We start from the raw sequence: 10,729 nt of genomic DNA, 5'->3' as shown, positions 1-10,729 counted from the left end.
GCGGGGCAGGACCGGAGGCTGGGGTGCCGCCTCCTCTGCAACGCCGGGCCCGGAGTCTTAGAACCCAGGGCCCGCAAGGGTCCTCGCGCGGCTACCGCGATGCAGAAATACGAGAAACTGGAGAAGATTGGGGAAGGTAATGGGACCACGAGATGTTCCTGCAAGATCTCCTTCTGCAGACCCTTTAGCATTCCTTGCAGCCCGGCCTGCTGTACCGTCAGCAATACCCCCAGACTCCAACCTCAGCACTGGCTGCAGCCCTGGCCCTGAGCTCAACACCCCTTGCAGACACCAATCCTCCCCCTGTTAGCATTTCCCATAGACGCCCCCCTCCCAACCTTAGCACCCCTGTAGACCCACCTCCGACCTCTGCACGTGCTGCATTTCCTACCCCTATCCTCAGCGCCACTTGCAGAACCTCACCCACCCCACAGCCTCAGTTCTCGCTGCAGACCTCCAACCTCAACGTTCCTGCCGGCCCTCATTCCTCTCCCAGACCCCTGCTCCCTATTTTCAGACGCTCCAGAAGCTCGGCCTTTATTATAGACCTCCTCACCCAGCAGCTGCAGCCTCTCCCTGTTGCAGACACCCCTGAGCCATCTGCAGGCTCCTCTCTGCCACATCCCTACTCACAAAGCTCTTCCATGCCGAGCCTTCACCCTGAATCTCTTCCCCCACTCCTCCAGGCATCAGAAGTAACACACTCCCACGCTGCTTGCTCTCCCGGCAGGGACCTCCTGGGTTGGGGAAGGGTGCCCCATCCTTTCCCTCAGTCCTGACCTCCTTCCTCTAGGCACCTATGGAACAGTGTTCAAGGCCAAAAACCGGGAGACTCATGAGATCGTGGCTCTGAAACGGGTGAGGCTGGATGATGATGATGAGGTAGGACTGGGGCATTGGGGCCAGGGAGGGGTTGAGGGCCTAGGCTGGGTGGGGTGTGACTGTGGCGCACCTGGCCCCCTCCAATGTGTAGGGAGTGCCGAGTTCTGCCCTTCGGGAAATCTGCCTCCTCAAGGAGCTGAAGCACAAAAACATTGTCAGGTGTGTAGATGGGTGGGGTCCTCCTTGCCTGTGTGGTCCGGTGGTGGGGGCTTCCGAGATGGGCTGGGCTGATACTGGGGTAGTAGGTGCAGACTTGGGGGCCTGCCTGGCTGAGCACTCGCTTCTCCCTAGGCTCCACGACGTCCTCCACAGCGACAAGAAGCTGACTTTGGTTTTTGAGTTCTGTGACCAGGTGAGAGGGGGACTTGAGGGACAGTAGCCTTGGGAGGATATAGGGGCCCAGACTGAGGTTACACTCTATCCCATCCCCCACCCCCATCCCTTTTTTAGGACCTTAAGAAGTATTTCGACAGCTGCAATGGTGACCTAGATCCTGAAATTGTGAAGGTGAGGACACTGGTTTCCTGGGAGCTCACTGAGGCCGGGGTTGGCGTCCGGATTCAGTGGACGTGCTCTCAGGCCCTGCACGGGGACACTCGGGGCACGAGGGGAGGAGAAAACCCTGGTTCTGCCTCCGAGAGCTTCCATCTTAGCAAAATCACTTTCATGTGATCGCTTTGACCTGAAAGGAACACTCTGACGTCAGTGATAGGATTTACATTTGAGAGGCGGGAAAATGAGGTTCAGAGAGATTCATTCATTCAGCAAATACGTACTGAATGCTCTGCAGTGTGCCAGGCACTGTTCTAGGCCCGGGTTCCGGGGCAAGGAAGTGCTGAATGATAAGGCAGCACAGTACATGCCTTGTTGGTTATGATGTTCGGTTATGATCTCTCCCCTACCTGGCCTCATCATAACCGTTCAGACGGTTATGATAAGGCCAGGTAGGGGAGAGATCAGTGTGGGCTGGGGAGGTAGGAGGGCCCACCAAGTTGTCAGTTCCAGAAAGGTGGGGACCAGGGCCCCCGTTCACCTTTCAAGTACCCAGCAAAGAACGAAGTAGGTCCTCGATAATGAAGGGGTGATGCTGGGCCGAGCTTGGGGCTGAAAGACTGCTGGGGTTTCAAGGCCAAGCAGAGGGGAGTGTGACCCACCGTTGGGCCCGCTTCCCACCCAGACGGTTCGGTGACCTCCTCCCTGCCCCTCCCCCAGTCGTTCCTCTTCCAGCTGCTGAAAGGCCTGGGATTCTGTCACAGCCGAAACGTGCTACACAGGGACCTGAAGCCTCAGAACCTGCTCATAAACAGGGTACCTCTGGGGGAGAGGGCGGGACCTCAGGGAGGCTGGCGTGGGACGAGGGGAGCTGGACGGGAAGGCGGGAGCGGGGGGCCTGCCCTCAGACTGTGGAAGAGCCCCTCTCCGTGCCCCTCCCCTTCCCCCTCAGAATGGGGAGCTGAAATTGGCTGATTTCGGTTTGGCTCGCGCCTTTGGGATCCCTGTTCGCTGTTACTCAGCTGAGGTGAGCTGCGGGGCGGGAAGTGGGGGTGAGGGAGGGAGTCCCCAGCCAGCATCCCTCAGCTCCTCCTCCGGACTCCTCTCTGAGCGCTCTCCTCCCCAGCCCTCTAACTGGGGGTCCCTGCGGTGGGGTCTTCTCCAGGTGGTCACGCTGTGGTACCGCCCGCCAGATGTCCTCTTTGGGGCCAAGCTGTACTCCACGTCCATTGACATGTGGTCAGCGGGCTGCATCTTCGCAGGTGCCACGCCGGGGTCTGCAGGGGCACTCCGTCTCCCGTTTGAATGGATAGAGGGGGTCTGGAGGGGCCCCTCTGGGGAAGGGAGTGGGGCCCCTGGGTGGGGAGGAGGCACGGCAGGGCTGTGGGAGGGAGGGCTTCTTCGCCTGTCACCCCCCCCCGCCCCGCCTCTCTCCCAGAGCTGGCCAACGCGGGGCGGCCCCTGTTTCCCGGCAACGACGTAGATGACCAGCTGAAGAGGATCTTCCGATATTCTTCCATCTCCCTTCACCTCAAGCCCTCTGGGAGGGGATCTGGAGCTCAGAGTGCAGGCAGGGAGGGCGGCGGTGGGCTGGGCTAGGCCTGGGGCGGCCTCAGGGCTTCTCCTGAGGGCAGAGGGTGGTGGGCGCCCTCGTTGTCACGGGGCAGGTGCCCGCCGCCAGCTGGAGAGCATGCAGCCTGTAGGCAAGGAGGACTCACTCCTCCAACTGAGAGCCAAGTCCTTAGGCTGAAGGAGCCGAAAGGAGCAGGGGGACGATTAGTGAGAGTGGCGGAGCGCTGACTGCTTCATCAGGACCACGGACCTCAGGGTTTAGGTCAAAGTCGTTAACGGCTCTGAAGCACCTGGCCTGCAGAAAACAGCACGCAGCTGGGACCGCGTATGAGGGTCGCATGGGCCGGGGGCCGCCTTCTGTCGTGAGCTGGGGGATAAAGTCAGGAGGGCAGGGGTGGGTATGAGGAATCCCCCTTCCCCAGGGGAAGAGCCCCTCACCTGCCCCTTTCCACCTGAGTGATCCTTGACCCCGTGGACACGCTGCTGGGGACACCGACCGAGGAGCAGTGGCCCGCCATGACCAAGCTGCCAGACTATAAGGTGTGACGGGTAATGGGCTTATGGGTGGTTCATCAGTGGCCCCCCCTTAGTTCCTGGCCTAGCAGCCTCCACGCCCCCCCGCACCCCTGGCTGACTCACCCTGCCCCCCACAGCCCTACCCGATGTACCCAGCCACAACGTCCCTGGTGAACGTCGTGCCCAAGCTCAATGCCACAGGGAGGGACCTGCTGCAGGTGACCAAGGGCAGGGTATGGGGGCTGGGGCCGGGGCACTTGTCGGGAGGGACCCGGGGAGTGCGGGGCTCTGGGCGTGAACCTGCCTCGCCTTCTGTGCACCCAGAACCTCCTGAAGTGTAACCCCGTCCAGCGCATCTCGGCAGAGGAGGCCCTGCAGCACCCCTACTTCTCCGACTTCTGCCCCCCCTAGGCTCCAGGTCCCCGGCGGCCAGGCTGGGGCCTGGCCTATTTAAGCCCCCTCTGGGGAGGGGAGGAAAGGCAGGATGCACGGTGTGCCAAGCTCCAGCTGTGCTGGGCCCAGCCAGGGTGGAGGTGCCCTAACCCGTGTTCTTCACTCCCTCCGTGGACTTTATTTAATTTCATAAATTGGCTCCTTTCCCACATTCTGGCTGATGTGGTGGTAAAGTGGCTCTGGGGGCGGGGGGGCGTGGTGCTGGGGGGGCCTGAGGCTCTGTTTCGCTTCACCACCCTCTGCAGCCCTGCTTCCAGCTCCAGCACAACCCAACTGTCCGGCCCTGGCTCTGCTACTCTTAAGTGGCTGGAGGCTGGGGGTTGGAGGCTATGACCTTTAGCCTTAGGTCTGCACCAGGGGCGGCGCTGCCACCACACGTGTGCTGCCACCACACGTGTGCGTATGCCCTCGTGCCCTTCCCTTTCTCTGCCCAGGAGGCGTTAGGCTCCCAGTGTCTGAGAGCAAGGACGGGCTTCCACCAGAATGGGGGGAAAAGAGCCGGGCCTTTCCTTATGGTCCCTGTCCCACGTGTACCCACCCTGCCTCCTCCCTCCTCGTGCCCCCCACACCCAGGCCCTCAGGCTGGGACGGGAGGCACCCAAAGCGGTGGTTGGGAACACCCCCTCCCCGGCTCCCTTATTTGTCATTTTCCAGTATTTAGGGTGCCCGAGAAGGAGCCGAGAAAGCGGGCCTGGGCGTGTGCTTACTGGCAGGGGTGGGAAGGGAGGGCCTGGCCTCCCCCCGCAAGCTGGGGCCTGCAGCTCTCGTGCAGCGGCTGCGGAAGCAGGAGCGGTTCCTGTACGGGGCGGGCAGGCTGACACTCGGTCCCAAGTGTGAGAAAAAGTCACGAACGCCTAAGACAGGACAGCAGCTTGTGTTCTTGGAAGCGGGCTAGCCACGCCAGCTTCTCCCCACCTGCTCCGCCGCTTCTTGCCGGGCTCTGGATCAGAGACTTCTGCCAGCCCTTCCCTGATCGGACCCCAAGTGCGGCTGTCCTACCACCGCCTCCTCTGCCTTCACACCGGGCTTTGGGCTCCGTTCACTCTCAGATGTCGGTTTGACAAACTCATTCACACTGAGGTTCAAGTGACCGATGCCCGCTTACTATTCTTCTCTCGTAGAGAGATTTCTGGAGGTTAACATTTCAGACATCACGTGTGCTGGGTGATGGCTGGCAGAGGCCTTCTTGTGCCCGAGTAGGGCTGACTGTGGCCTGGCTGGTCTGCCTGTAAGTGGAACAGCTGAGGCTGAGGTACTAGAACTTTATTTGGGGTGAAGGTGGCAAAGACACGTGCGGGCTGGCCACGTCCAGGATGTCAGGGTGCGGCCCTGAAGACACAGACGCCCCATCTAGAGCCGGGTGACGAGGTAGCAGGTGCGTTGAGAGGAAGAGAGCGTCTTGGTGACGGCACAGGGAGGGGTGGGAGGCCTGGGGAGACACGGACCACGGCCCTGGGACAGGAGGCCTCTCGCCCACTGCCCTGCCCCTGCCCTCTGGACTGGACCTGCCCATCTCCCTTGACCTTAGGGGGCCCTTTCTTGTTACCTGGGGCCCAGGCTGAGGTGGGGAACTGGGGTTCGATGGCTGCCCAGCCCTTCCTGAAGCTGTGAGAGGAGGGAGAGGGTCAGAGGTTGGGGGTGTGGCGGCGGGGATCCTCCCTCCCAGGGACCAGCCAAGGTCACTGCACGCCCCTCCCCCATCACTTTTCTCAGCTGGGTAGGGGGGGCGTTCTACACTTAGGAGGAGGGGCTGAGCACCCGCAGTGGAGACGGCAGGGGAGGAGGAGGAGCTATTACCAGGTTGGCGCTGGAGTGCCTTTGGGAGCGCTTTCGGTTCCAGAAGTATCCCAGGACTCTGTCCCGGAACACCTGGGGGAAGCAGTGCTGGAGGTGGCCAGCGCATACCTGCCCCCTGGATCCTGTGGCTTGGCTCTGCCCCCCTCCCAAGGCTGGAGCCCAGGCCCACCCACCTCACAGAGGTAGTCCAAGATCTCCAGGACCGTGAGCAGGCTGGCGCCGACGAACAGCCCCATCTGGCCCCCAATGTCACCTGTGGAGACCGGGTCACCTGTCAGCTCACTGCTACCCGCTCTGCCCGCAGCTCCCCAGGCCGCAGGTTGCCTGCACGCGCGTGCACACACACACGCACACGCACACGCACGCACCGAGCAGCTCCGACATTTCGTAGGCCTTCTTCTGCTCCACCGTCTTGTAGTTGAGGGCCTCAAAGAAGATGTCCAGCATCAGCACATTCTCCCTGGAGGAAGAGAGGCCAAGAGTGTTCGCCGGACGCCCCTAGTGCCAGCTGCTGGCAGGAACCGGTGCCCCATTCTCTGGTCTCTGAGTCCTTTCCTGAGCCCTGGGGAGGGGTGTCACCGTCCCCATTTTCGGAAGAGCCGGCGTCAGAAAGGTTAAGCAGCTTGCCCAGAGTCCCCGAGCCCGGTAATGATGTGTAGCTTGGTGTCCCATCCCTGGGCGCTGCGCACGGAGGCTCGGCGCTCGCCTCGCCCCCGGGCTCCCGGGCCCCGGGTCCCCGGCCCCCTGCGGGGCTCACACGATGTAGGCCTCGCTGCGGTTGTGTTTCCGGGCCAGGTAGCGGGCGGCGGCGCAGCTCGGCATCCGCACCATGGAGAGCTCCTTGGCGTAGCGCGTGCTGGTGCACGGGTTGGGGCAGGTGCACGCGTCCTTCCGCAGCATGGCGTCTGCGGGCCACAGGCGCCTGGGTCAGGGCCGCCCGCCCCGCGGGGTCGGGGTCGCGGGTGGAGCGGGGTGGGGACGGGATGCGGGAGAGGCTTGCCCCTTACCCAGCGCCGGGTGGGCGCAGTCCTTGTACTGGTGGGGGCTGCACACTGGCGCGCCGCCTGCACGGGGGCGGAGGAGACAGCTTCAGGAGCGGCGCCCCCCAGGCCTCCCCGCCTCCTCGGACCCCCTCCTCCGCTGCCCCCAGCCCCTTACCTGGCATATGCATCATTCGGCAGCCGCACTTCCGAGCCACATAGCGGCTCTCGCAGGCCAGGCGACACCCTATTAGACTATAGGGAGGGCTGGGGCCTGGGCTGGGACTGGGGGCACCCAGAGGACCAGAGGGTTCTGGCTCAAAGTCAGGGTCCAGAGAGACAGAGCTGCAGTCACCCCAGGGTGGCGGCAGGAAGCTCAGCTGTAGGCAGACAGGTTAAGGAGGCTCTGGGAGAAGTGGGGGCCTGGGTAGAATGCGACATCACTGGGACAGGTCTGAGGAGCTGGGGTTGGGGTCTGAGGTGGTGTGGGCTGAGGAGGGAGTCGGAGCCTGGTTTTGGAGGCACCAGAGAGGATGCTTGCTGCTTCTGGCAGGACACAAAAGTCTGGTAGCCAGGGGCCGCCCCGAAGCCCAGCTGGTCAATGAGTGGCGGCTCCTCCTGGCTGTGGATCTGCACTCGGATCCCCACCTCAAACGGCGTCTCCTCTGCAGGGAAGGGGGGACCCTGAGGCCTGAGTCCCAAGAGGCCCCTCCTGCAGCCCCCTCTCCCCAGGGCTGTGACCGGCTAAACCCACCCACTTCCCACAGGAAAGGACAGGCCTGGGGCCCTCCCCGCACCTCCACTTCTTCCCGGGGCCTTCTGCACCCCCTCTGCCACTCCCCGGCCTCACCCGTGCGCCCCCGTACCCGTATCCCTCCACATGGGCAGATACTCATCCTGCTGCACGTCCAACATGACCTGCAGCCCACTGCCCGCGCCGCCCTTGGGAGTGGTGAGCAGCTCTGCCCCTTCGGCGCCAGAGTTAAAGGTGTAGCACTGCCCCATGCGGGTGAAGACCTGGGGGAGGGCAGACAGGGGACAGGCCTCGCCAGGGAACCAGGAGCTCAGCCAGCCCTTTCCCCTGGGCCAATGCGAGGACCGTGGGACCCCTCCCTCCCCATCCTCTATTTGGGCCTCTTCTTTGAACACTGAAGCCCACATCTTAACACCCCCAGACCCTCCCTCAAGCGGCACATGTAGCTGGACCCTCACTGACTGTGACCAGCTAACCCTGCCCCTTTCCCACAGGAAAGGACAGGCTTGGGCCCTCCAGTTCCTCACTCCCACCTCCACCCCCAGCCCAGGGCACAGTCTGCAGGGCAGGTGTTTCTTTGGAGACTGGCATAAAAGGAAGAGGGGCCCAGCTGCCCTCCTTCAGGTCTGGCGGAATGTGGAAGAGGCAGCGGAGAAAGCAGCCCCCTCCCCCTGGCAGAGAGGAGGGTCTCCTGCCCTAGAACACCAGATCCCCCCACGCCCCAGCAGCAGGCTCTCCACAGACCGGACCTTGGGCCCAGAGCCAGCCTGGGTGGGTGCCCCTGGCTGGGAGGCGTGACCTTGCACGCTGCAGTCCGGCTGAGCAGCAGGGAGGGGCCCGAGGAGGACAGCTTCCTGGCTGAACAGAAAGGCACTGGTGGGGTGGGGGAGGAAAGGATCCCCCAGCACGGCTGTTAAGCTTCCCTGGCTCTGGGGGAGTGTGGGCCGGCCAGGCCCGGCAGGGACCGCCTGGCGCTCCCGGGCCCCCGGCTGGACGGATCGGGCGGCCGGCTCACCGTGGTGAAGTTCTCGGGCCCGCACGGCCAGCCTCGGTAGCGGCAGGCCAGCAGCATGTCCTCGAGGGCGTGCCCGGCCCGGGCGTAGAGCCGGGCCACGTCGAAGGTGGGGCTGGGCATGAAGCCGGGCGGCGCGGGGGGCCGGCCCAGGGCACGCAGGTAGGCGGCGTGCTCGGCGGGCTCCAGGCCCAGCAGCGCGGGCCCGGCCCAGTGCAGGTCGTTGGGCGTGAGGCGTGAGCGGCGCAGCGGGTTGATGTTGCACAGGGTGACGGCCGGGAAGGTGAGCCGGCGGCTCTCACGCTCCTCCAGGGCCGTCTCGTGGTGGAACTCCCCGTAGTAGCGCACCCTCCCAGCCACCTGGTAGAGGAGGGTGGCCAGTGCCAGGAGCACGGCTGCGGTCCACAGCCCCCGGCGTGCCGTCGGGCCCCCCGGGCCGAAGACGTGGCCCAGGCCGTGCATCGAGCAGCTGCTGGCGAACACGCGGATGTCTGAGGCCGGCGGCTGGGCCTCCTCCGGCCCTGAGCGGGGCTTCATGGCCGGAGCCCGGGGCGCGGGGGGGACCAAGCTACAGAGGCTTAGGAGGAGGAGAGAGGGTCGGTCCGAGGACTGGAGGGGCTGAGAGGGGGTTCAGAGTGTCAGGCAGGGGTCACGCGGGTGTTCGGCCAGGAGAGGAGAGGGTGGGGAGGTACTGGCCTGGCGGGTCCAGCTCGGCCTCCTCCAGGACCTGGCCGTGGCTCTGCTGGGCGCGGTGCTGGGCTGGGGGCTCCGAGGCTGAGACCAGGTAGGGTGCAGCTGATGTGGAAAGCAGGGCGGCTCTGCTGGAGGCTGAGCCAGAGCTGCGGCAGAAGATTGGGTTTCAGCGGCGAGGGGGTAAGGGGGCTGGCAGAGCAGCCTGGGGGGCGGGGAGGTCTCTGGGGCCCCAGGCTGAGCCATTAGTGCAGCGTCGTGGGGGGAGGCCTGGCTGTGGAGACCAGAGGCGCCAGCAGGAAACCACAGCAATCCGGGGTAGGCTTGGGGGGAGCCGAGAGATCAATTGGGGCTGGGGGGTGCCCTCGGGGCCCTCTAGGTTCCCAGCTGCGGCCCCTGTATGTTGGGCCTGAGGGTCAGTCGCTGACGCTTGGCCCAGTCCCCGTCCTCTGCCCTCTCCTCCCTTCCCCCTAACCTCACGCGGGATCATCTGCTCTTTCGCAGAGCGGAGCTGGCTCCTGACCAGGCTGGAAAGTGGTGGGAAGTTGGCACCAGCGGACTCTTCTTTCTGAGCCCCCAGCGTCCCGGCCTACTCTGGGTGCCAGGGTCTCTTCCGGCCCCAAGTCCAGAGGTGGTCTGTCTCCAGTGACCCTCTCTCCCACCTCCCCATGCTCAGGCCCTCGTGTCTGGGGGGCTGGCCTCTGCCACAATGATGGTGACGGTGGGCTCACCTGTCGCCCTTCAAGTATAACACGGGTGCCCGTGTGCCGCCCTACCAGGTAATATGGATGCCCTATGATTTCACATCTTTTTTCACTTGACAACATATTCTGGAGACCATGTGGTATCCAGTACCTGGAAAACTTCCTCATTTTCTAAATGGCGGCATAGCATTTCATTTATGTGGATGTACCATCATTTATATAACCACACCCCTGTTGATGGGCACTGGGGGTTTCCAGTCTTCCATTACAAACAGTGGTGCTCTCAGTAGCATCGTACAGACGTAAACTCCCAGAAATAGAACTGCTGGGTCAAGAAGAGGCAACTGCATGGGTAATTCGATAGCACAAAATTCCCCACCATAGGCGTTATTACACCACTGTGCGCTCCCATCAGTAACATGGAGTGTGCCTGTTTGGCACGGGGGCTTTTCTAAAGGAGGAGAGACGCTGCCCCCAAACCGGCTGGAGTGCCCTGGGCCACAGTGCCTAGCACAGCATGGCAACACTGGCCTTGAGGGGGCAGAGCCGGGGCATTTGACTGACGATGCGGAGGAGACGCTGGGTCGGGCGGGGGAGGACTCCCAGAGGCTAGAGCGGACATCTCCAAAAGGCAGAGCTGCCGTCTGCAAGGCCTCAAGCGGGACTCGGGTGTCTTGCTAATCCAAGGTACAAGGGACGGGAGGCAGCTGCTGAGCGCTGCAGCTGTCGCGGAGGACTGTCAGGGCTGCTCCTTGCTGGCGTCAAGCCCTGCGTTTGGTTAAACGCTCACCTGCCCCCGTGGAGCTGGGAGTTGCACTGCAGGCCTGAGAGAAAGCAGATTTATCTCCACTAATTTATTTACTGCAATTTATTTCTA

At 63.3% G+C, this 10,729-nt stretch overlaps 2 protein-coding genes across 2 annotated transcripts; one reads left to right on the top strand and one right to left on the bottom strand.

Moving 5' to 3' along the window:
• The first annotated feature begins 7 nt into the window (after positions 1-7).
• Positions 8-4,066, top strand: CDK5 (cyclin dependent kinase 5). The gene is made up of 12 exons (XM_068550189.1): positions 8-136; positions 794-882; positions 974-1,041; positions 1,174-1,234; positions 1,333-1,389; positions 2,095-2,190; positions 2,327-2,401; positions 2,540-2,636; positions 2,813-2,882; positions 3,426-3,486; positions 3,600-3,680; positions 3,787-4,066. The coding sequence occupies exons 1-12, from the start codon at positions 100-102 to the stop codon at positions 3,871-3,873; spliced, it is 879 nt and encodes a 292-aa protein (XP_068406290.1). The 5' UTR covers positions 8-99; the 3' UTR covers positions 3,874-4,066.
• Positions 4,067-5,265: 1,199 nt separating this feature from the next.
• On the bottom strand, positions 5,266-8,995 carry ASIC3 (acid sensing ion channel subunit 3). Its single transcript, XM_068550188.1, has 11 exons — positions 8,462-8,995; positions 7,559-7,709; positions 7,230-7,357; positions 6,871-7,072; positions 6,720-6,776; positions 6,470-6,617; positions 6,081-6,172; positions 5,886-5,965; positions 5,713-5,784; positions 5,462-5,520; positions 5,266-5,344 (listed from the first exon to the last, which is right to left on the bottom strand). The coding sequence occupies exons 1-11, from the start codon at positions 8,993-8,995 to the stop codon at positions 5,266-5,268; spliced, it is 1,602 nt and encodes a 533-aa protein (XP_068406289.1).
• Positions 8,996-10,729: the final 1,734 nt, after the last annotated feature.

This window comes from Eschrichtius robustus, chromosome 8 (genome assembly GCF_028021215.1).
Source record: "Eschrichtius robustus isolate mEscRob2 chromosome 8, mEscRob2.pri, whole genome shotgun sequence".
Classification (NCBI taxonomy): domain Eukaryota; kingdom Metazoa; phylum Chordata; class Mammalia; order Artiodactyla; family Eschrichtiidae; genus Eschrichtius; species Eschrichtius robustus.
The sequence above is the reverse complement of the archived record's forward strand: the minus strand, read 5'-3'. Positions and strand labels throughout refer to the sequence as shown.

What these genes read in the sequence shown, in the direction of transcription:
- CDK5 (XM_068550189.1), top strand. Translation starts at nt 100, where the DNA reads ATGCAGAAATACGAGAAACTGGAGAAGATTGGGGAAG. An exon ending in GGCTGGATGATGATGATGAG is followed by an intron (nt 883 to 973) that starts GTAGGACTGGGG and finishes TCCAATGTGTAG; the next exon opens with GGAGTGCCGAGTTCTGCCCT. An exon ending in CAGGGAGGGACCTGCTGCAG is followed by an intron (nt 3,681 to 3,786) that starts GTGACCAAGGGC and finishes CTGTGCACCCAG; the next exon opens with AACCTCCTGAAGTGTAACCC.
- ASIC3 (XM_068550188.1), bottom strand. Translation starts at nt 8,995, where the DNA reads ATGAAGCCCCGCTCAGGGCCGGAGGAGGCCCAGCCGCCGGCCTCAGAC. An exon ending in TCTTGGACTACCTCTGTGAG is followed by an intron (nt 5,785 to 5,885) that starts GTGGGTGGGCCT and finishes TGCTTCCCCCAG; the next exon opens with GTGTTCCGGGACAGAGTCCT. An exon ending in GGCACTCCAGCGCCAACCTG is followed by an intron (nt 5,521 to 5,712) that starts GTAATAGCTCCT and finishes CTCCTCTCACAG; the next exon opens with CTTCAGGAAGGGCTGGGCAG.